Consider the following 25,549-nt stretch of genomic DNA (forward strand, 5'->3'; position numbering starts at 1 on the left):
AGTTCAACCTCTGTTTACTGCATCTATAATTGAATAGAAAGAAGACAATATGCAAATCAAGATGACTTCAGTAGATGTGAAAAACCCAGTGAACTCTAGTTCTATATAATCAGTTTCATTATTATTTCTTGTAGATAGAAAACAAAGTTCTTGGGGCTTTTGTTGGGTACTTACATAGTGCCCTATGGTGCTAGCATAGGTGTCAGCAATCCAGGACATCTCCCGCTCGCCTGTACTCATGTCTGGGGCAGGCACATCAATGCCAGGACCTGAGGGCCAGAGGGAAAGGCAATATATCAGTTTTTAAGATAAACTCATCTCAGTGGAAAAACAAGGGGGAAAAAGAAATATTGCTGGAATTTTATAAAGTACTAAACCCAGGGACTGGGAGCAGTGGTGCAAGTAGGACATCTGCCTTGCATGTGTTAACCTAGGACAGGCATCCCATATGGTTCCCCAAACCAGGAGTGATTTCTGAGCGCAGAGCCAGGAGTAACCCTGAGTGTCACTGGGTGTGGCCCAAAAACAAAATCAGAAAAAAAAAAGTACTGAACCCTATAATACTTTTATGTATGGTAGAGCATACATATTATCTATTATTTTAAGTTTATTCGCTATACAGAAAGGTTTTTTTTGTTGTTGTTATTTTCGGTCACACCTGGCAGCCCATCTGGGGTTAGCCCTGTGCAAGGCAAATGCCCTACTGCTGTGTTATCTCTCTGGCCCCTATACAGAAAGTTTTAGGTCTTGATTTACACTTCTTTTTTTTTTTTTTTTAATGATTTTTTTTTGTTTTTTTTTTTTTTGTTGTTTTTGGGCCGCACCCGTTTGACGCTCAGGGGTTACTCCTGGCTATGAGCTCAGAAATCGCTCCTGGCTTGGGGAGACCATATGGGACACCGGGGGATCGAACCGTGGTCCGTCCAAGGCTAGCGCTTGTAAGGCAGACACCTTACCTCTAGCGCCACCTTCCCGGCCCTGATTTACACTTCTTAAAATCACAAAATTGAAAAAGTTTGAGGATAATAAGCTAGCTTATGGGTAGTAACAGTATTTAATGAAGTGTATTCAAATCTGTAAAGGTAGGACATGTAGAAATTCTTTTATCAAAAAAAAAAAAAAACTCAAATTACTGGGGACAGAGAGATAGTATTAAGGAGCTTGCCATGCACATAGCTGACCTAGTTTAATCCTTGGCACTGCATAAAGTCCCTGAGCACAAAAGCTATGACAAATCACCTCCACACAATAAAATCTTAAAAATAAAGTGAGTAGGCCGGGATGTTTGAGGGCCTTGAATGGTAGTGTAAGCCAGGAGTGATTTCTGAATGAATGCATAGCCAGGAGTAACCCCTGAACGTCACCAGGTGTAGCCCAAAACTAAACAAAAAGAATATGTTTGGGGGCCGGGCGGTGGCGCTGGAGGTAAGGTGCCTGCCTTGCCTGCGCTAGCCTAGGACGGACCCCCGGCGTCCCATATGGTCCCCCAAGAAGCCAGGAGCAACTTCTGAGCGCATAGCCAGGAGTAACCCCTGAGCGTCACAGGGTGTGGCCCAAAAACAAAACAAAACAAAACAAAAAAAAAAAAAAGAATATGTTTGAGATTAAATTAAGAGGAAATATCATATAAACATTATGTAAGTTATAAACAGGCTGAAATGATTCTTTTTTTTTTTGGTTTTTGGGTTACACCCGGCAGTGCTCAGGGGTTACTCCTGGCTCTATGCTCTATCGCTTTCTGGTAGGCACGGACACAGGGGACCATATAGGATGCCGAGATTCGAACCATTGTTTTCAGGCAAGGCAAGAGCCCTATCTCCATGTTATCTCTTCGGCCAAAATGATTCTCTTTTTGGGGCCGGGAAGGTGGCGCTAGAGGTAAGGTGTCTGCCTTACAAGCACTAGCCAAGGAACGGACCGTGGTTCGATCCCCCGGCGTCCCATATGGTCCCCCCAAGCCAGGGGCGATTTCTGAGCACATAGCCAGGAGTAACCCCTGAGTGTCAAACGGGTGTGGCCCAAAAACAAAAAACAAAAAACAAAAAACAAAAAAAAAAAAAAAATGATTCTCTTTTTGGTTTTGGGTCACACCTGGCAGTGCTCAGGGGTTCTTCTTGGCTCTACGCTCAGAAACCGCTCCTGGCAGGCTGGGGGACTATATGGGATGCTGGGATTCAAACCACCATCCTTCTGCGTGCAAGGCAAACACCCTGCCTCCATGCTATCTCTCCGAAATGATTATGAAGGAGGCCGTCAACTTGAATTCACAGGATTTTTGTTGTTGTTGTTTTGGGCCACACCCTGTGATGCTCAGGGTTTACTCCTGGCTATACTCTCAGAAATCACTCCTGGCTTGGGGGACATATGGAACTCCGGGGATTGAACCAAGGTCTGTCCTGGCAAGGCAAACGCTCTACTGCACCGGCCCTGAATTCACATGATTTTTAAGTTAGGAAAGACAAAGGCTGGAGCCATAGTAGCAATACCATGCAAGCAGCCAACCCTAGTCTGATCTATCCTCAGCATCCTGTATCATTCTGAATCCCCTAAGAATTATTCCTGAGTGCAGAGCCAGGAGTCAGTCCTGTAGCCCAAAATAAAATTATGAAAGATATACTAAATATATATATATATTTTTTTTTGGGGGGGGGGGTCACACCCGGCATTGCTCAGGGGTTACTCCTGGCTGTCTGCTCAGAAATAGCTCCTGGCAGGCACGGGGGACCATATGGGACACCGGGATTCGAACCAACCACCTTTGGTCCTAGATCAGCTGCTTGTAAGGCAAATGCCGCTGTGCTATCTCTCCGGGCCCTAAATATATTTTTTATCTTTGTTAATTTAAGTCTTTTTTCTTTTTGGTTTTTGGGCCACACCTGTTTGATGCTCAGGGATTACTCCTGGCTATGAACTCAGAAATTGCTCCTGGCTTGGGGGGACCATATGGGATGCTGGGGGGTCGAACCGAGGTCCGATCTACGCTAGCGCTTGCAAGGTAGACACCTTACCTCTAGCGCCACCTTCCCGGCCCCTTAAGTCTTCTTTCTTGTAAAACAAAAAAAGGCACAAACTTCAAAATTAGGAATTTGCTAACTGTGGGGAAGGAGTAGGGAGGAAAGAAAGGCCAGGTAAATACAGAGGTCAGATTTTCTTTTTCTCTTTCAACTGATCTTCTTTAAGTTTAACTAGGTCAAGAGTGACCACCCCTTGGGAAGGGTTCACTCGTATGAAGCGCCTGCCTTGCAAGCCTAAAAGCCAAGTTCAATCATACACACCAAGTCTGGTCCTGGTGGTTCTACTTTTTGGAACTTCTGCAATATACTACAGACAAAAAGTGGATGGATGATTGATCATATATGTGACATCAAGAGAGAAGACAGAGGAGAAAGAGAGAGGAGAGAGAAAAGGGAGGAGGGAGAGAAGAAGTGAGAAAGAGAGGGGGAGAGAGGGAGAGAGGAACAGAAAAAGAGAAGGGGAGAGAGAGGGAGAGGTAGAGAGAGACAGACCAACTAGGTCATTGTAACACCAATAAAAGGAGGGGAAATTTCATTAAAACAAATTTCACCTTACTGTGCCTACTGCTTTGAAGGGACAGGCCTGTTTAAACTTTTGATGATAAAAAAATAACACATTTTGGGGCTGGTGAGGTGGCGCTAGAGGTAAGGTGTCTGCCTTGCAAGCGCAAGCCAAGGAAGGACCGCAGTTCGATGATCCCCTGGCGTCCCATATGGGACCCCCAAGCCAGGGGCAATTTCTGAGTGCTTAGCCAGGAGTAACCCTTGAGCATCAAATGGGTGTGGTCTGAAAAACCAAAACCAAAACCAAACCAAACCAAACCAAACAAATAACACATTTCTCTATGATTTAAGAAAAACAAGGTAACTGAAACCCTTAAAACGAGCTACTTCATCTAAGTGTATAGATAAAAGCAGGAGCTTAAACTAAGATAATTACTTTTTGAAAGGCTACAACTAGATGCAGAAACTACACAGAGATACATACCAATAAAACCCTTCTTGGCAAGCTCCATGGTGAATCTCCTCGTGATCTTTTCCAATTCATTATCCTGTAAAAAAATTTACAGACATGTCAGCAGAAAGATAAGTTACATTATATTTTTATTTCTGAGACCATTTTAGTACCTTATGTAATCTCCAGCAGGTGACCTTTTATATGGCCAAACACTTAATGAGTTAATTATTTACTTGTTTTTCCATCCTTGTTAAAATACAATAGGGGTCATTAATCTCACTGATATGGGAGACAGAAGCTCTCAAATCCTTTATAAATGTATGTGTACTGAAATATTACTTTGTTACTTACAGTGTAGTTCTTAGGATTGATCTTGACACCAGCTTTGGCACCCCCAAATGGCACATCTAAAAGAAAAGGCTGAAAGTTGTTATCCCACATAAAGGACATTTTAAAAAAGTGTCATTATTTGAGCCTAATTTTCAGAAAATTCAAAAAGCCCACATATCTCTTCTAAAATGCTTTTAGTAAGTGTGCTTCATCGCTTCATCACTTCAGTAGCATTCTACTATTACTTTAGTTTCCTTTCACTTTAAATTTGGCTTTAGACTACGGAAGAGTATTTAAACAATGAACACTTAAAACCCAATTAGTGAATAAATATAAAAAATTCCTTATTTAAAAAGGATTTAGGGTCCATGATGGCTTGAAATGACGCAATTAGTGGGAGCCCGTGGTTCCTTTAGCATAGCAATGCTTCGTATATCCCTCAACAATGACAGCTGTGCAACAGCTCCCACGTTGGGGGAAAAAAATCACCCAAAAGCATCCAAAAGTGAAAGTCTCAACAGTGGCTAAGAAAATGAAGCTGACAGTAGTAGAGTTCATCTCTCTCAAACGCAAGACCCTGAATTCAATCTGGCACCCTTGATTAAGAAATGTTAGCCGGGCGGTAGCGCTAAAGGTAAGGTGCCTGCCTTGCCTGCGCTAGCCTTGGACGGACCGCGGTTCGATCCCCCGGTGTCCCATATGGTCCCCCAAGCCAGGAGCAACTTCTGAGCACATAGCCAGGAGTAACCCCTGAGCGTTACCGGGTGTGGCCCAAAAACCCAAACACCCCCCAAAAAAAAACCCAAAAAAAAGAGAAATGTTAGCTTTAAATTGTGCAACTTAAAATAGTTCTGATAAGGTATATTTTTCTATTAGTTAAAAATAACCCTGCATAATCAAATTTCTCCAAAGAGTTCGTAATAGGTAGGAGCAAAAGAGATTACTTACCAACTACTGCACACTTGTATGTCATCAGAGATGCCAAAGCTTTCACTTCATCTACGCTCACATCAGTGCTATATCGGATACCTAATGTTTTCAAAAACAAAAAATAAAAGGGTCAGAAAGGAAATTTAGAAAATCTTTTCAACATAGTGTCCACACTTTATACTTTCAGTATTTCCAAGACCAGTTGCAGTATAAAGAATCTAAAGAAAAAGCTATTAATTAAATATAGAATTACAGAATGAGCACTTTTTTGGGGGGTGAGGTGCGGTTTGCGTCACACCTGGCAGAGCTAAAGGGTTACTCCTGGCTCTGCACTCAGAAATTGCCCCTGGGCCCGGAGAGATAGCACAGCGGCGTTTGCCTTGCAAGCAGCCTATCCAGGACCAAAGGTGGTTGGTTCGAATCCCGGTGTCCCATATGGTCCCCCGTGCCTGCCAGGAGCTATTTCTGAGCAGACAGCCAGGAGTAACCCCTGAGCACCGCCGGGTGTGGCCCAAAAACCAAAAACCAAAAAAAAAAAAAAAAAAAAAAAAAAAGGTTATTTTTCGCTTTTCAGTTCTAAGATTGAAAACCTGAGTGAAGTTGATGTCTGCTGGCAAGCTGTGTGGGGCTTCCTGACACTGTGTGTTGGATCAACCTGAATACAGCTTCCATTGGGATCACAGGAATTGGTCTAAGGTACATCTTGTAAAGAGCTTTGGGAATTAAAACGTTTGTTCCCTAGATAGGAAAAATAACTCTCAGGGAGTTGGCACTCTGAAGAAAAATTCCTAGTCTTTTTTTTTTAAAACCCTGGCTTCTGAAAATTATAATATAAACATAAATTTTATTTTTTACTAATTTTTATTATAACACCATGGTTTACCAAGTTGTTCATAATGCAGTCATTTCAGGTATTAAATATTCAAACAACTAATGCCACCACTACTGCCCCTTCACCAGTGTCCTCAATCTCCTGTCCACCATAGCATGCAGGTAACAAACTCTCTTCATATTGCTTGTTACAACACCAAGGCAAAAGGAATTATCCAAACTTAGATCAACACAGGTCTAGTGGAAATGATTAGTCTTATAAGATTTATTGGGCTGTGGCTGGTGCTAGCTGAGTCTTCTATGTTACTGTTGAGATTCACTGAGCTTGGTAGATTACTATGTGATTTCCCATCAGATTTCCTGGGCTGACACTACTAAAATTTTTTTTTAATTTTTGGTTTTTGGGTCATACCTGGCAGCGCCCAGGGTTACTCCTGGCTCTGCACTCAGAAATTGCTCCTGGCAGGTATGGGGTCGGGGGTGCCATATGGGATGCTGGAATTCAAACCACCATCCTTTGGCTGGATTGGCTGCTTGCAAAGCAAACGCCCTACCGCTGTGCTATCTCTCCGGCCCTGCTACTATAATATTTTGAGATGGTACACGGCCGCCTGGATCTGTAGATTGAAAACAAATTTGGTGGCTTGGCAGTCTGAAATGTTAAGACACTTCTACCACAAGTTGTAGGGTGTGGTGCTGATTTTGTGAAAGTGCCACAGAGGTATCAGCCAGGAACTGACTATCTGGAAAGTATCAGAAGCCATTATTTTCCCTTGTAGCTTCTTGAAGAAGTTCACTGTTTATTTGCAGCAATGGCAGCGCTGCTATAAAATGTTTTAAAAGAATTATATTTATTGTATATTTGATCATAAAGAGAAAACTGTGATGCTGAACAACATTTCTGTGGTTCTCTAGAAATAATTTAAAATAAATGTAGGACCAGAGAGAGCATAGCGGTAGGGTGTTTGTCTTGTGAACGGCCGACCCAGGATGGACTCGGGTTCGATCCCCAGCATTCCATATGGCTCCCTGGATCGATTTCTTGAGAGCACCGCTGGGTGTGGCCCCAAATCCAAGAATAAATAGAAAAATATGTACATAGAAAAAATTTAACTCGCAGCTAACACTTCTGCATTCCTATTTTGTAGCTGTTTCTATCTTATTTAATGTTTTACCACAGGCTGTATATCATGTTTATAAATGATCTGAGTTTTCTACCTGTAAAGTTAGTCAGTTAAGACACATTGTTTGGGTCACTACTTTAATTCTTGGCATCTAGTGAGGACTTTTGCTTTGCATATGGCTGGATGACCTTGGTTGGATCCTTAGCACCACAAATGGTCTGTCTCATGAGCCACACCAGGGGTATCCTGAACGCAGAGCCACATGTAAGCCCCGAGCACTGTGGGTATGGCACCAAAACATTAATTCTTAGTGTCAAATACAGATGTGTTCAACACTCAAATCATATTTGTTCAATACTGAAATTATATTGTATATAAATATTTCTTTTTGGGTTAGACCTGGTGAAACATGGAATGTTGGGAATAGAACCTGGGTTGGCCGCATGCAAGGCAAACACCCTACCTGCTGTGCTACTGCTCTGGCCCCACGAATGTAAGTATTTTTTGTTTGTTTGTTTTCGGATCACACCTGGTGGTGTTCAGGGATTACTCCTGGCTCTGCACTCGAAGTCGCTCCTCACAGGCACAGGGGACCATATGAGATGCTGGGATTTAAACCACCTCTATTCGAATCAGCTGTGTGAAAGGCAGGCCCTATCACTGTGCTATCTCTCTGGCCTGATAATAAGTATTTCTTGACTCCTAAAAAAAAAAGGTGAAGGAGGTAGAGTTCCATAGTACAGTGGGTAGGTTATTTGCTGTGCATGCTGCTGACATGGGCTCCATCCTTGGCACCTCAAAGTAATTCCTGACAACAGAGCCAGAAGTAATCTCTGAGTATCACTGGATATGGCCCAGGACAAAGAAAAAATTAGGGTGGAAAATCAGAAAAGTGATGATTACTAAAAACTGGCATATATGTATATACCAAACAATAAGCCATAAATGTCTATATGTATTATGAAAAGTACTAAATACATCAAGTCCTTTTAGAAAGAACTCCAGAAAAATATTCTTTTACTTTTCTTTTTTTTTTTTTTTTGTTTTTTGTTTTTGGGCTACAACCAGAGGCACTCAGGGTTACTCCTGGCTCTGTGTTCAGAAATTGTTCCTGGCAGGCTTGAGGGACCATATGGAAGGTGGGGATTGAACTTGGGTCTGTCCCAGGTCAGCCCCCCAGAAAAATATTCTTGTGTTTATGAAATCAAACATTTATACCTAAAATGAAAATTCTGTTAAATCTTAACACAGGAGTTGTGATAATTATTACAAATTCCTATGCCGTTAAAAATTAAAACAAAAACTACTTTTGTGAAAGATATGTAAGCCAATATGATCAAAATAAAAATTAAAAAAAAATTAAAACAAAAACTAAGGGGCCAGAGAGAGAGAGAGCACAGCAATAGGGTGTTTGCCTTGCATGTGGCCAACTCATGATTCCTGGCATCCCATATGGTCCTTCTGAGCCCACCAGAGTGCAGAGCCAGGAGTAACCCCTGAGTGCTGGATGGGTGTGACCCCAAAACAAAACAAAACAACCTAACAAATATTAAGTGTGTTTTAAAAAATTTGGGGCTGTGAGGAAGAAATTTTAAGCTTCTTGCCTTGCTAAGTGTACTCAGGGGTTATATCAATGAACAGAGCCAGGAGTAAGCCCTGAGCATAGGTGTGGCTCAAAAAAATCAAAATTGGGGCCGGAGAGATAGCACAGCTGCGTTTGCCTTGCAAGCAGCAGATCCAGGACCTAAGGTGGTTGGTTCAAATCCCGGCGTCCCATATGGTCCCCCGTGCCTGCCAGGAGCTGTTTCTGAGCAGATAGCCAGGAGAACCCCTGAGCACCGCCAGGTGTGGGCCAAAAACAAAAAAAAAAATCAGAATTAAAATTTTAAATATTTTAACAATTATTTATTTTGTAACATATTTATTTATTTATTTATTTATTTTGGTTTTTGGGTCACATCTGGCAGCACTCAGGGGACCATATGGGATGCCGGAATTCAAACTATGGACCTTCTGCATGCAAGGCATGTACTTACTCACCTGGAAAGGGACAAACATTCTTTTTTTGTTGCTTTTTGGGTCACACCCGACAGCATGCACAGGTTACTCCTAGCTCTAAGCTCAGAAATCACTCCTGCAGGCTCGGGCGACCATATGGGATGCCGGGATTCGAACCACCGTCCTTCTGCATGCAAGGCAAATGCTCTACCTTCATGTTATCTCTTTGGCCCTGGGATAAACATTCTTAGGCTTCCTATCAGAACTGCATGGACAGTTGGCAAAAGGAGTACACTTTTTTTGTTTGTTTGTTTTTGGGCCACACTGGGTAACACTCAGGGGTTACTCCTGGCTATGCGCTCAGAAGTCACTCCTGGGGACCATATGGGACGCCGGGGGATCGAACCTCGGTCCCTCCTACGCTAGCGCTTGCAAAGCAGACACCTTACCTCTAGTGCCACCGCGCCGACCCCAGGAGTACACTTTAATAACACCTCAACTGGCATCAATTATTACTGCTATTACAAAATTGTGGCAAATATAAACCTTTTTTAAAAGTTTACAGCAATAATTTTAATAAATAGCTTAATAAAACTCAATGTCATTATTTCTCAAAATAACTTCATGAAGGGGCTAGAAAGATAATACCATAATAGTTAAGAGAATTAATTGCCTTGTACACAGCTGACTCTGATTTAATCCCCAACCCCAGAATCACTTCTGAGCCTGAGCATAGAATCAGAAATAGCCTGTAGACACACACTACAGGTGAGGGTGTTGATCCCTCACCCCCATGATAAAATAAATTCATGGGAATAGTAAAATAGCATACTTCAATAGCATTAAAAAATACTACTTTCAAAGCCCATGTAAGTAGTTAATGAATTATTTCAATTTACTTTCATCCTTCTCTCCCCATCCCAAAATATTTGGCTGGCTGAGTTGACAGGGCAGTTCCTTTTCCCCACCATTTTAGGGGCACACATTCAGCAGTGCTTATTCCTGGCTCTGTGCTCAGGAGACCATATGGGGTGCCAGGGATCAAACATGTCAGCTGTATGGAAGGCTGCTGTTGTCTTGCTCCCACAGTTATGGCAGGCTCGGGGAACCATATGGGATGCTGGGATTCGAACAACCAACCTTCTGCATGAAAGGCAAATGCCTTACCTCCATGCTATCTCTTCGGCCCCCCACAGTTCTTTTTTTAACTCCAGGAAAATGTTACTTTCTCTTCTCGGGGCAGGAGAGAGAGTACAGGTAAGTATACCATATGCCTTTCATATGGTGACCTGGATTGGATACTCAGCATCCCATATGTTTCTCCAGAGCCTTCCAGGAGTAATTCCTGGGTATTGAGCCAGGAGTAACCACTGCGCACGGCCAGGTGTGGACCTCAAACAAGATAAAACCAAAAAAGAAAAGTGATTTTCTCTAATGTAATATTTTAACGGGAAACTAAACAACATACATTAATAACCCAACAGGAAATCCCAATATTTTAGACAGAGGTAGAAATCAGAAACTAGACCATCCTTTTATAAAATAACATAAATAAAACCATCTATTTAATTACAACAGTCCTGGAGCCATGAGTCAGAAACTGTGCAGTTTAACCAAAACATGTTTCCACCAGATGGAACCAGGAATTTTTGCTTATGGAGTGGAATGTTCTAGCCACACTCATTTAGAGAGCTTCTCTGTTAAGACAAAGAATAAAAGCAGTTATATAAGTGACTTCTCACCACAAGCATGTTCTGCCAGTTATACACCAATGAATATCTACTAGTGCACTGAGACAATGGAAGATCTATTAAAAACAAAACAAAACAAAAAAAAAAAAACTAAGGTAGGGGCCGGAGAGATAGCATGGAGGTAGGGCGTTTGCCTGACATCCAGAAGGATGGTGGTTCGAATCCCTGCATCCCATATGGTCCCCGTGCCTGCCAGGGGCAATTTCTGGCAAGGGTCTCAAATTCGCTCTGTACAACATTTTGTGGCCCTGCCCTAGAGGAATCTTTTTTTGTTTTGTTTTGTTTTGTTTTTAGTTGTTTGGGTCACACCACCCAATGTTCAAGGCTTACTACTGACTTTGCACTCAAGATCACCCCAACTTTGTCTCCTGCGGCCCCCAGGTAAATTGAGTTTGAGACCTCAGGCATAGATCCAGGAGTAACTTCTGAGCACTGCCGGGTGTGACCCAAAAACCAAAACCCCCCCCCAAAAAAAACAAACAAAAAAAAAACTAAGGTAAGTAGCTGTCAAGGGAATATATCCTAGACCATGCGAGATGGGGAGAAATGTAAACACAGAAACAAGTGTAGGCTATAATGTTAGGACCCCAGAAGAAATGTTTCCATTTTGGAACCAAAGCGATAGCACAACTGGTAGGAAATTTGTCTTTTTTTTTTTTTTTTTAAATATGGAACGCTTCACGAATTTGTGTGTCATACTTGCACAGGGGCCATGCTAATCTCTGTATCGTTCCAATTTTAGTATATGTGCTGCTGAAGCGAGCACGACATTTGTCTTTTAAGTGGCTGACCCAAGCTCAATCCCTGGCATCCCACATGGTCCCTCTGAGCCTATTATGAGTAATTTCTGAGCAGAGCCAGAAGTAACTGTGTTGCCCAAAACAAAAAACTACAAAGCTTTCATTTTTATTTCCCCCCCTTTTTTTGGTTTTTGGGCCATACCCAGCGGTGCTTAGGGGACCATATGGGATGCCTGGAATTGAACCCGGTCTGTTCCTGGTCAGCTGTGTGCAAGGCAAACAACCTACTGCTGTGCTATTGCCCTGGCCCCTCATTTTGACTTTTTAATTCATCACTGATAAGTGAATGTTACTGTGGAGGCCGGTGCATACACTATACTATTAAAGGATCACTTGAACTGTTAATCTGAAAAACAAAAAAATATTCTGCAGCTATATCTGAGACAAACCATAGTATAGGAATTACGCACACCTAGTAAAAGCTATTGTTTACCTCCTCTGAGATGGAAAACAAAAAAGCATTATTAAAATTATCTAGCCACCACTTAATAACTATGTCTGCAGAAGAAAATGCAACTCCAGTGAGTGTAAAACCAGTGAGTTTAGGAGAATATGTCTAATTAAACACATGAAGGACACAATGATGTACATAATTCAAAATTCTCAAAGAGGTGCTCACTTCGACAGCACATATACTAAAAATGGAACGATACAGAGAAGAGTAGCATGGCCCCTGCGCAAGGATGACACGCAAATTCATGAAGCGTTCCATATTTAAAAAATAAATTCTCAAAGAGGGAAAACCTAGCATTTTTGAGCATCTAATTAAAAATTACTCAATTTGAAGACAAAAATCATTTAATAAAGGGTAAACAGTTTACCGACATAGACAAATGTCAGAAAATCTTAAAACATCTTACAATGAAAGCAAAAAGGAGCTTATTTGCAGTCTATTTTCTTTCCTTTATAAAAATAAAACCAGGCCCTCTCTCCTTTCCGGTGAGACAGGAAGTTTGTTACAGTAGCTTAAAGTAAGCAGGGCCAACAAGAATTAGACAGGGTGGAGAGAGAAACTTAGAAGCACTAAAACACTTACTCCAAAAATGGAGGAAAGTAAATCTCAGTTTTTTAGCTATCATAAAATCTTTGCATGCAGGATCTCTGGAGTTTGTACAGGTACTATACTGCATGGTCTCCTGAACGGTATGGGGAACAATCACCCTGACCCCAAGCTAGGAGTAGCCCAAAAATAAAAACCAAACCAAAAAAGCTGACTTGACAGTATTTTGGGACAAACTGGTATCCAGATGTCTCAATCAGAGTACTAATGAAATGAAGACATCAGCAACCTACATACAACACAAAAGTATTTCTCTGTCTTTGAATTACTAAATATAATCCTCACTATCCTCAAGAGTCTAATGATTGCCGTACACTGTTTTTCTAGGAGAAACTAAAAGCAGAAATAAAAACGAACTGAAGTTGCTATGGTGATAAAACACACTAGCAATTTATTACTTTGAAAATGATTTGGCAGAAACCACACTGAGTAGCTTGAATTTTTCTTTCTTCATCTAGTTAGCAAAGGCCTCTAGCAACTGATTCATTGTTATTTTTATGATTCATTTCTAAAATTCAAATAATTTCTTTTACCCTGTTATTTTTTTTGGGGGGGAATTCCTACAATAAATCACAGAGAGTTTATTCTTGGCTCTGCACTCAGGAATTACTCCTGGTAGTGCTCAGGGGACGATCGGTTGGTTACATGGGATGCTGTGGTTTGAACCCAGGTTCAAACCCAGGTAGGCAAAAGCCTACCTGCTATGCTTGTTGCTCCAGTCATTATCCCCATTCTTAAAATATTTAAACCTGGATTTTTTTAAAATAGGATTTGATTCATTCATCTGAAACCGAATTTTCAATTTTATCCTCTCACTCTTTTTCTTGACCATATGCAGTGGTGTTCTGGGTTTACTCCTGGCTTTGTGCTTAGCTATTATTTTTTGGGGGTGGGGGTGGGTTACACTTTGGAACCTGGACTCAAACCCTAGGTTTGCCACAAGTGGGTTAGAGGATAGTATATAGCATCTGACAATTGGAGATCACTCCTGGAGAGGATCCAGGGATCATATGTAGCACTGAAGATAAAACCAAGATTGTTTGCACACAGGCATACACACACCAACCTGCGATACTACTGTCCTGCTCAGATACTTTTCACACTAATAAATGTTGGTTTTTGATTTTCCACTCAAAGCAATTCTCCTATTCCCTATGAACTCCAAATAAGTATCTTTTATTGTTGTTTTTGTTTTTTTGGGTCACACCCGGCAGCGCTCAGGGGTTACTCCTGGCTCTATGCCCAGAAATTGCTCTTGGCAGGCTCGGGGGACCATATGGGATGCCGGGATTCGAACCACCGTCCTTCTGCATGCAAGGCAAACACCCTACCTGCATGCTATCTCTCTGGCTCCATTTTTTAAAAAAAATTTTAATAATTTTGTTTCCCCCACCACCAATGTTCCCCATACCCCTCCACCCACAACCCCTGTCTGTATTCAAGACAGGCATTCTACTTCTCTCACTCATGGTAGTTGTTAGTGTTCTAAATGCACTCTCCCCTCCGTGAGGTGAGCTTCATATCGAGAGCCAGTCCTTCTGGTCCTCATCTCTGGACATTATTACAATAATGTCTTTTGTTTTTCTTAAAACCCATAGATAAGTGAGACTATTATGTGTGTGTGTGTCTCTCTCTCTCCCTCTGATTTATTTCACACACTTCATCTCTCCTGATGGCTGCATACTATTCAATTGTGTATATGTACCACAGTTTCTTTAGCCATTCATCTGTTGAAGGACATCTTGGTTGTTTCCAGAGTCTGACTATTGTAAATAGTGCTGTGATGAATATAGGAGTGAGGACGGATTTTTTCTATTTCATTTTTGTGTTCCTTGGGTATATCCCTAGGAGTGGTATAGTTGGATTGTATGGGAGCTCCATTTCCAGTTTTTTTGAGGAATCTCCATACTGTTTTCTGTAAGGGCTGAAGTAGACAGCATTCCCACCAGCTGTGAATGAGAGTTCCTTTCTCCCCACATCCCTGCCAGCACTTACTGTTCTCATTCTTTGTCTCACCCCATTTCTATTGCACATGTTGGCCTCCCAGATTTCTATTCAACCTAGAGACTGGGGATTGTATAACTAATTGACTGGGGATTATACAACTCCTCCTCAGTCAAGTTTGATAATTTGCTTTAACTGCTCAAGAACTCAGGAAAAGGGGGCTGGAGCCATAGCACGGCAGGGAAGGCATTTGCCTACCTGGGTTCTATCCCTGGCATCCCATATGGTCCAACGAGCCTGCCAAGAATAATTTCTGAGCATAGTCAGGAGTAATCCCTGGGTGCCAGCTGGGTGTGGCCCCAAAACCTGGAAATACTTTACTTGTAACTGTGTACTTTGAGAATCCCTAGTGCAGGAACTTCTGTTCCTATGAAGCTGGGACCTGGCACCCATCCTGGCTCCCCGAATGCAACAGTATAGGGATTTTTTTTTTTTTGGGCCACACCCGGTAATGCTCAGGGGTTACTCCTGGCTATGTGCTCAGAAGTTGCTCCTGGCTTGGGGGACCATATGGGACACCGGGGGATCGAACCGCGGTCCGTCCAAGGCTAGCGCAGGCAAGGCAGGCACCTTACCTTTAGCGCCACCGCCCGGCCCCTACAGTATAGGGATTTTTATAAGAGCTTCTTCACACAGCCAAAAATGGGTTACTATCTCAATTGCTAGTCTCCTCTCCTTCTGGAGGATGGGGTAAGAAGCAGAAAGTCCCGAATTTCTAACCAGCCCCCATATCCTGAAGCCATCAAGGCAATCAGAAAAGAGAAGCATTGCCACATTGGAACAATCGTTTTTATTAGGTAATTCTAAGGGATTAAAGAGCTCAGAGTCTGTCTGTAGAGTAAAAATCCAGGTATTAGAACAAAAGATGTTTCTAGTATCCTATCATTTAGGAAATGACAAGGATTTTAGGAGTTCTGGGACAGAAACTTGTTATGATGTCACAAAATCTTATTTTTAACTAACAGAAACAGTCAACCCCTATAGTCCAATTCATTATACACAATCCTTCCTCATGTTTTGGCTGAGCCACATTCTCCACTGGAAATGACCTTTTCCCTGCCCAATTCCTATCCAGCCTTCCTTACTTCCAGGTCAAAGTCAGTTGCTCCCTCATATTGATTTGAATCCTAACTGTAGTAATATCCTATTCAATGTGTTTTCAATTGTGTCATATATTGACTAGAGTCAGGAAAAGAAAATAATAGAAATAGAATACTGATCAAAAAGAGAATGACAGTGTAGAAGAAAATTTCAGATGAAAGGATCGAGGGGAGAGGCCAGAGAGATAGCAGAGCGGTAGGTAGGGCTTTTGCCTTGCAAGCCGACAACCCAAGACAACCCGAGACCGACGTTGTTTCGAATTCTGACATCCCATATGGTCCTCTGTGCTTGCCAGAAACGATTTCTGAGCACAGAGCCAGGAGAGTAACCGGAGCGCAGACGGGTGTGCCCCCTCCCAAAAAAAGGATCGAGGAGAAGTCAATGTCAATGTAAAGTTTGCAAGTGATCCAAAACAAAACAACAAGACAAAAACCCTACATAGGAGACAATAAGAAAAAGATGAGAAAAGAAAAAGTTGACATAACCTTTACCTTAAAAATAATCCCTCATCAAGCAAGTAATGGAAAAGAGAAGATATTCTGGTGGAGGATGTGATATAAGAACATTGTGAATTACCAATGTTTCCCTCCACCTCAGCACATGATGGGTTGTGTCCCCCTCAAAAAAATAATTTTACTACTTAATAAAGGCCCCAAGTTTATGCTTCATGGAAAATCTAATGTTAGAGATCTTTTTTTGTTTTGTTTTGTGTTTGGACCACACCCGGTGTCCTGAAAATCGCTTCTGGCTCAAGAACATACGTCACTTATGGGACGCTGGGAATCAAACTCAGGTCCGTCTTGAGTCAGTCTCATGCAAGGCAAACGTCCTACTGCTGTGCTGTTACGCCAGCCCCGGTTAGAGATCTTTTAATTGTATTATAAAACTCAATATACAAAGTAAATAGTCTCAAGCCTGGGAATTTCCAAAAGTCAAAAGTTAGTATTTTAATCTTTAATGGTTTGTTTTTAGGCCACACCAGGAAGAGCTCAGGGATTACTCCTGGCTCTACGCTAAGAAATAGGGGGATCACATGGGATGCTGGGAATCAAACCTGAGTCAGCTGTGTACAAGGCATATGCCTTCCCTGCTGTGCCATGGCTCTGGCCCAATCTTTTCAAAGTAATTAGATAAAAGTAATTTTTCTATGCAATTTAAATTATTAACAGTTATACCATTTCTTTCGATGACATGCCAGAAAATTAACTTTATTTCTTATTAGTCTTAATGTTTAAGCACTGCCAGTTTTATTGGAGTTTAAGTCCATTTGTTACTTGTTCTCCAATTTTTGATGCTCTAATTCTTACAATGTCCTCTGCATAATGAGTGAGTAGTGTTTGTCTTCCTGAACATGGGGTTTTTACTGCCAAAGTAAATCATTCAGACACAAATGATGGAAGACTGAATGATATCCACATTGGGCCAGTACAAGACTGAATGATAATCTGATATAAGCTATTATCATATATTGGGGGTAGGGCATAATTGTATTTTGTTTTCCTAAAATTAAAAAAGCATAACAAATGCAAATGAAATTTTAGTTATATTTCAAATTTAACTAGAAAGCATTAACAGCAACACAAATCCCCAAAACTAAAGTATGAGGACATAAAAGATATATTATCTTTTCTTTTTCTAATTCAGGTTTCTGATTGAGTCAAATCTCAAATTTAACATATAAAGATACCTTCAAAAGTGACATTTTCTCAATGTATTAGATGCAGACACACATACTTATAAAACTATTAGAAATACTGTCTAGGTGAGGCCGGATAGATAGCATAGCAGTAGGGTGTTTGTTTGCCTTGCATGCAAATGCAAATTCAGGAAGAATGGTGGTAGGATCCTGGCATCCCATATGGCTCCCCATGCCTGGCAGGAGCAATTTCTGAGCAGAGCAAGGAGTTGCCACTGGGTATAACACCAAAACTCAAAACAAACAAACAAATACTGTCTAGGGATGTGACTTAGTGCTAGAGTACTTGTCTTAAATTGCAGCATGAGATCCTGGGTTTGATTGCAAACAGTTCAGACCTCCAAGCATCACTGGGGTGACCCACAAGCATAAGCTAGCTTGGTGTGGTTATAAAACAACTAACAAAAAATAAACTGTAAATTTATTTAGTATATTTAAAACCTACATTTTGATGGTTGTCAATTCAACAAGATAGAAGTAATTCAGAGATGATGTTTTTGTTTTTTTTTTTGGTTTTTGGGCCACACCCGGCGTTGCTCAGGGGTTACTCCTGGCTGTCTGCTCAGAAATAGCTCCTGGCAGGCACGGGGACCATATGGGACACTGGGATTCGAACCAACCACTTTTGGTCCTGGATCGGCTGCTTGCAAGGCAAATGCCGCTGTGCTATCTCTCAGGGCCCGGAGATGATGTTTTTAATGATAGGCAGTGACGTTTCTTTTTATTTTGGCCCTGTCAGGTAGGGTCCTCTCAGGAGACTTTATGGTGGTTCAGGGATGGAAAGGGGTTAACTGTGCTAGAAAAGCACTATAACTCCTGTACTGGCCCCACATGTGGATATCTCATTGTAAAGCACTATCTACTAATGGTCTTCTCTGTAGTCTTACCCAAGTTCTACCATTCAACACAAAATTACACCATTATACCTCAGAGGTGGACTTCAGTGTTTAGCTGCCTCTTTGCCCAGCACCCCTACATTCTATGCCAGAAAGATCAAAAACCATCTAATACTTCCCTGCTTATTTCTTTTTTTTCAAGGGGGGGTCAAACCCGGCAGTGCTCAGGGGTTACTCCTGGCTCTATACTCTTGGCAGGCTTGGGGGAACCATTTGGGATGCCGGGATTCCAATCACCATCCTTTTGCATGCAAGGCAAATAAATGCCTTACCTCCATGCTATCTCTCCAGCATATTTCTAAGTTTTTCTTTTTTGGTTTTTGGGTCACACCCAGCAGCACTCAGGGGTTACTCCTGGCTCTCTGCTCAGAAATCGCTCCTGACAACCACATGGGATGCCAGTATTCGAACCACCGTCCTTCTGCTTGCAAGTTAAACACACTACCTCCATTCTATCTCTCCAGTCCTAAGTTTTTCTTCTGGGGCAGGGTGGATGTCATACTTAGTTGTGCTTAGAGGCTAGCTATCCTCGCTCAGTACTTAGGAGACAATATAGACTGAGAATTGAAACTAGGGTTCCTGCAAGCAAAGTATGAGCTTTAGCTCCTTAAAGCAACTCTGTTGAGCCTTACTTAGCTATAGTTATATGAAATATGTCACTTTCAGAAGATTGCACTCAAAGGCTCGTCTAGACTATACCATGATGTTCATTTTTTTTTTAACTTGGTTTTTGGGTCACACTTGACGATGCTCAGGAGTTACTCCTGGCTATGTGCTCAGAAATCGTCCTGGATTGGGGGACCATAAGGGACGCCGGAGGATAGAATCGTGTTCTGTCCTAGGCTAGCGTGGGCAAGGCAGATGCCTTACCGTTTGAGCCACCGGCTCCAGCCCCCATGTTTATTTTTAAAGCTCTATAATATAAGGAAGAATAAGATACATAAGTTTCAATCTAAAAACAATGTGAATGGGAGAAGAGGCTGGAAGGAAAGAATTAAGAGTCCTATTATTATAAGAAGCTATTACCAATCCTGTTTTTTAAAAATTCACTTAAAATTAAAACTTACTTTTTTTTTTTGGTTTTTGGGCCACACCCGGTAACGCTCAGGGGTTACTCCTGGCTATGCGCTCAGAAGTCGCTCCTGGCTTGGGGGACCATATGGGACGCCGGGGAATCGAACCGCGGTCCGTCTCCTAGGCTAGCGCAGGTAAGGCAGGCACCTTACCTCCAGCGCCACCGCCCGGCCCCCAAAACTTACTTTTCAATATTTTGTTTGTGAGGCCTACTAGGCAGGGATCAGAGGCCATATCTGGTTTGCTGTTTAGCAGACAATGTGGCGCTAGGGACAGAATCCAGGCCTCCTGCATGCATGCAGATCTTTTTGAACTATTTCTCTGGTTCCCAAACTGATTTCTAAATGTCAAACATCCTTCTTCCTAAAATGAAGTGACAGTACAGCAGGAAGGGCATTTGCCTTGCATGTGACTGACCTGAGTTCAATAACCGGCATTCCATATGGAGGACCCAGAGCCTGCCGGGAGAGATCGCTGAGCATCATATGACCCAGGAGTAATCTCTAACCACCAATGTGTGTTGCCCCCAAACCAAAAATAAATAAATAAAATGGTAGACAAGTTATAGGTAAAGCCAAGGGAACACAGACAAGTTTATCCTAAGGAAGTTAATTAATAGGAACATCAATTGCTGCTTTATAATGTTTTGGTTTTGGGCTACCCTGGTGGTACTTAGTGATGAATCATATAAAGTGTCAAAGATAGAACCTAGGTTGGTCTCCTGCAAGGCAAACTCCTAACCCTCTGTCCTATCGCTTCAACTTCAATTACTTTCAATAATAATTTTCAACTGCTATTATTTTTAATTACATTTATGTCTCTGAGAGACAGGACAAAAATTAAGACTTGCGTACACCATACTGATTTGGTCCATGGTATTGTCACAAATGGAACATTGAGCACTGCCAGGAGTTACTCTAGCTGGGTACGGATCAAAACTTCCTTTTCCAAAAGAACCTTTTGAAGACATTTCTAAAAGTATAAGGTCTGGGGCCCGGAGAGATAGCCTAGCGGTTTTTGCCTTGCAAGCAGCCGATCCAGGACCTAAGGTGGTTGGTTCGAATCCCGGTGTCCCATATGGTCCCCCGTGCCTGCCAGGAGATATTTCTGAGCAGACAGCCAGGAGTAACCCCAGAGCACCGCTGGGTGTGGCCCCTCCTCAACAAAAAAAAAAAGTATAAGGTCTGGCAAATATTCATCTGTTAAATGTGTTTGCCAGGCTTTTGCATGTAAGACCTGTGCTGTAGCACTGAACTATCTCCTTAGCACTGTTGAGGGAGGGGGAAAATGTGTGTGTGTGTGTGTGTACGTACGTACGTACAGTATTTGAGGGCAGAGGAGTACCACACATGGTAGCATTCAGGTTTATTCCTAGCTGTCTGCATTCAGGAATGACTCCTGACAAGGTCAGGGAATCAAATGTAGTACTGGGATCAAAGTAAGTTAACTACATGCCAGGCAAGCAATACACCTTATCCACTGTACTATTACTCTGGCCACTTATTGAAAATTATTTATTTTCTGCTTCCCCAGCCCTCCATGACTGGTAGTGCTCAGAAATCACTCCTGGCTCTGCTCTCAGGTATCACTCCTGGTGGTGCTCAGGGTGCATATGGGGTGCAAGGGATCTAATCTGGGGTAGTCCAAGTGTAAGGCAAGCTTCCTTCCCACTGCACTGCTCTCTGCTCCCAGATCCTCTTTAAAACACTCTGCAAATAGCCAACAGATAAAATGGATAGGAAGTTCCTGGAGCAACACTTTGAAATCTCTAGTACCCAAATTTTGCTTATCACCTATTTAAAACATCTAAAACATACAAAAATGTTTTTAGGGACTGGAGAAATAGAATACATATAGCACTTGACTTGATGTGGATAATCCTATTCAATACTTGGCCAACATTATGGTTCCCTAGCAAAGTTGTAAGTATCCCCTGAGCACTGTTGGGTGCGGCACAAATACTCCCTCCAAGGTCTTTTTTTGGGGGGTAGAAGGGGTGGAAGCTACTCCCAGCTGTGCTCAGTGCTTATTCCTGGCTTTGTACTCAGGGATCACTCCAAGTAGACTCGAAGGTTCATATGGGGTGCCTGAGACAAAAATCAGGTCAGCCATGTGCAAGGTAAGTGCTCTATTTGATATGCTCTGGCCAGTTTTTGTGAGTAATACATTCCTCCCCGAGTCTATTGTCTTCATAGTCTTTCCAATTCCTTTAAATAAGGAATTTCACATTATATTATCTTACAATGCTTGAAATGAATTCACCGTTTATTGAAATAGTTTCTATTTATTTGTATGTTTTCGAAGTTGTGCTTTACAGTTGTACCTTATAAACGGGAAACAAATCTAACAGAATTGTATCATTTTCACTGAAGTGCTACAATAAATGTTTAAGTATAGTTGATGCATCGATGCAGTTTGTTGCTAGACTAACATTTTGGTATTAAAACTACTGTGTTAACAGTCAGAAGAGACTAGAGCCTGAGCGGTGGCACAAGCGGTAGGACGTTTGCCTTGCATGCAGCCGTTTCGAACAGATGGTGGTTCGAATCCTGGCAACCCATATGGGCCCCCGTGCCTGCCAGGAATAATTTCTAAACACAGAGCCAGGAGTAATCCCTGAGCACTGCCAGGTGTGACCCCCGCCCTCCCAAAAGTTTGTGGAGCTGTAATTTATAAAAATAGAAGGCCTTATTTTAAAACAGAATAGGGGCTGGAGTGATAGCACAGTGGTAAGACATTGCTTTGCACAAGGCTGACCTGGGATGGATGCGGGTTTGATCCCTAGCATCCCAAATGGCCGCAAAACCAAACCAAACCAATTCAAACACCCAACAAATCAGAATAATATAAAGAACTGCAAGGAAAGTAAGCCAGAACCTACTAAAAAATAAAAACACTGGTTTATTTGTATATTTTAAAGATTAAGTCTGAAACTGCTGCCAATAAAATTTAACATTAATAAAGTCCATGTTAAAAGACAAAACCTGTAACTGCTAACATTACCCACTACTCCAACGCTTTTGTTCCGTTTTTTTTTTTGGGGGGGGGAGTCTGAACATATATTCCTGATTTAGAGAATAAAGGAGTGGTAGAAGGAAGGCAGATATAACAGACTCACAGCATGCACCTTTTATATAATTCTGGAGTCAGAAAGGAAAATTAGAGGTCAAGTCATTCCAATGTTGGCTTTTAAAAGGGGAAACTAGTGAGCTAGAGGATAATTTAAACTCCAAGGGTGAAGTTCTCAAAGTAGGTGATGGTGAATGCAAATCTAACAAATAAAAGTAAATCATTAATTAGTGTGAAGCAACCTTTGTTCCCAGGCTGGAAATGCCAGCAGAGCTCAAATTTTTCTGGTAGAGATATTCCTAAAAATTATCCTAGAAGCCAGCTGGTAGAATAAAACTCTCCTCTAGGATTAGACACACACATAAAGAGTATAGTAACATCCTCTGTATTAGTCAAGCCACCTCCATTGAGACTCTTCACCTACTTGGGATCTCATTCCACCTTTTTTTTTTTTGATTTCTGGGTCACACCCGGCAGTGCTCAGGGGTTACTCCTGGCTCAGCGCTCAGAAATCACTCCTGGCAGGCTTGGGGCACCATATGGGATGTCGGGATTCGAACCACCGTCCTTCTGCAAGGCAAACGCTTTATCTCCACGCTATCTCTCTGGTCCCTCATTCCACTTTTTTAAATAGAAAAAGTGGCTTTGCCCTTTCTCTTATAGGTTACTTTTAAGCACCTTTAAAGATAATATTATGCAACTTACTGGCGAAAGAAACATTGATTGAAAAGGCAAAGCTCGTATTTATTCAAAGAGAAAGCATCTGACTACATAAATCATATTTATATGCATTTCAAAAATGTAAACTCCTGGTTAAGACTTGGAGAAGAGTAAATCAGATACCAACTCCTATTTTCCTATACTTCAATCTTTTCCCCCCAGCTGGGCTCCGGTGCTAGCCAGGGCTGGTACACACCCCCAGGGCTATTTCATTCCATTGGCTGGCAAGCCGTCCCGCAGTTTACACCCTTTTAGATTTACTGTCAGGACGCCCGGTGTTTGTCAAAGATGTCACACCACTCGGGCATTACTTTTTTTGGTTAAGAAACGGAAGTGATCGGGATAGACAATAACCTACGTGAAGCGATCAAAGTCTACATGAGTAAATCCGTCATAAGACTGTCACGTAAGTTCTGCTAGGGTGTCTCTGTGGTAAACAGGGAACCCCAACCCGCCCTGCATCGGGAAAAAAAAAATCATTTCCTAGCCTGCCTTTCAGAATCTGAGTCACAGCAAATGGACCAAAAAAAAAAAAAAAAAGTGCACAGATCCAAATCAAGAAGGGGAGAGATGTTCCCTTTTTTTTTCTTTCTAGAAGTACATTTCATGGGGACCCACCCTTGGTGAGTCATTCGCAGCGGAATCAAAAGAATAGAGCGGTGCAGCAGCAGCATCAACCTCTGCAGGAATTGGGGAGGGAGGGAGGGAGGGAGGGTGGCTCTCGGGGTGGAAAGGAGATGGGTTGGGGGCTGTGCTTAGTTTCAGGGTTGCAGCAATGACTCGAGGCGGAGTGGGGTGGTGTGGTGTGCGAGCAAGCAAAAAGAACCCGCCTGGGCCCAGCGGTGCAGTGGAATCCCGGGCCTGCATGCATGCACGCAGCGGGACTGAGCTACCCCGGGCATACATGTAGCGGGACTGGGCGACCCCGGGCATATATGTAGCGGGACTGGGCGACCCCGGGCATACATGTAGCAGGACTAGGCGATCCCGGGCATGAATGCATCGGGACCGGGCGACCCCGGGCATGCATGTAGCGGGGTTGGGCGACCCCGGGCATACGTGCATCGGGACTGGGCGACCCCGGGCATGCATGTAGCGGGACCGGACGACCCCGGGCATGCGTGCAGCGGGGTTGGGCGACCCCGGGCATACATGCAACGGGACTGGGCGACCCCGGGCATACATGTAGCGGGGCTAGGCGACCCCGGGCATGCATGCAGCGGGGCTGGGCGACCCCGGGCACGCATGCACCGGGACTGGGCGATCCCGGGCACGCATGCACCGGGACTGGGCGATCCCAGGCACGCACGCACCGGGGCCGGGCGCTCACCTCCTTTGCAGGGCGTGCGGTGCTGGCTGTGCTGCGCCCGGTAGCCCTCGATGACCTCCCAGGAGCCGTCGTCGCGGCGGATGGGGAAGGACAGGCTGAGCACATGGTTGCAGGGCTTGATGATGCGCAGGATGCCGCGCACCCGGTTGCGCTTCTGCTCGGCGCTCTCGCGCGTCCGGAGGTCCTCCACCAGCTTGTCCTCCACGATGCTGGCGCCGCGGTCGAAGAAGCCCTCCACCATCTTGAAGAAGTTGGGGTCGTCCTCGCGGTCGGCGGCCGCCTCGCTGTAGTGGCGCCGGGGGGGCCGCGGCGGCGCGAGGCCGGGCGGGGAGGCGGCGGCGGAGACGGCGGCGGCGGGCACGGAGCCGGGCTGCGCGCGGGCGCGGCCGAGCAGAGCGGCCGAGTCGGCGAGCGCTTCGCCCAGGCGGCGGTACATGGCGGCGACGGAGCTGAGACGCGCGGGCGGAGGACACCGGCGAGCGAGCGAGCCGAGCCGAGCCGGACGAGGAGGCCGGGCGCGGCGCGGGTGCCCTTTTCAAGCCGCGGCTTCCTGCCTCCCGCTGTCCCCACCCTCAAGTGGGAGGCGGCCCGGGGCAGCCGGCTGCGGGCCGACGTCGCCTGTGAATGGCCCGGCCCGGGGCGCGCGCGCCGCCCAGAGAACGGCGGCGGCGGCCGCGGCGCCCCCGCCTCCGCCTCCGCCTCCGCACCCCGCCCGCGGCGGCGCGTGCCGGCGAGGGGCCGCGCAGGCGCGAAAAAGCCGGGCGCGCACGCGCGTGGGGCGAGTGGGCGGAGCCAGGGCGCCCCAGAGGCGGTCCGGGACTTCGGGGAGGCGACGTCTCTCCGCTCCGTGAGTGAGCGGGAAG

At 43.8% G+C, this 25,549-nt stretch overlaps 1 protein-coding gene and 2 non-coding genes across 3 annotated transcripts in view; 1 reads left to right on the plus strand and 2 right to left on the minus strand.

The window, feature by feature from the left end:
* The window catches only part of GLUD1 (glutamate dehydrogenase 1), a 45,050-nt gene extending 19,928 nt beyond the window's left edge, over nucleotides 1-25,122 (minus strand). Inside the window, exons 1-5 of the mRNA XM_049790391.1 lie at nucleotides 24,687-25,122; nucleotides 5,251-5,331; nucleotides 4,324-4,379; nucleotides 4,003-4,066; nucleotides 175-269 (exon numbers count right to left, since the gene is read on the minus strand). Of these exons, the coding sequence (XP_049646348.1) occupies nucleotides 175-269; nucleotides 4,003-4,066; nucleotides 4,324-4,379; nucleotides 5,251-5,331; nucleotides 24,687-25,122 (732 nt within the window). The remainder of the gene's footprint in view (nucleotides 1-174; nucleotides 270-4,002; nucleotides 4,067-4,323; nucleotides 4,380-5,250; nucleotides 5,332-24,686) is intronic.
* LOC125995406 (U6 spliceosomal RNA) lies at nucleotides 11,599-11,702 on the minus strand. Its single transcript, XR_007490941.1, has one exon. It is a non-coding gene; the product is annotated as a U6 spliceosomal RNA (small nuclear RNA).
* Nucleotides 12,348-12,454, plus strand: LOC125995324 (U6 spliceosomal RNA). Its single transcript, XR_007490867.1, has one exon. It is a non-coding gene; the product is annotated as a U6 spliceosomal RNA (small nuclear RNA).
* Nucleotides 25,123-25,549: the final 427 nt, after the last annotated feature.

Source organism: Suncus etruscus, chromosome 17 (assembly GCF_024139225.1).
Source record: "Suncus etruscus isolate mSunEtr1 chromosome 17, mSunEtr1.pri.cur, whole genome shotgun sequence".
NCBI classification, from domain to species: domain Eukaryota; kingdom Metazoa; phylum Chordata; class Mammalia; order Eulipotyphla; family Soricidae; genus Suncus; species Suncus etruscus.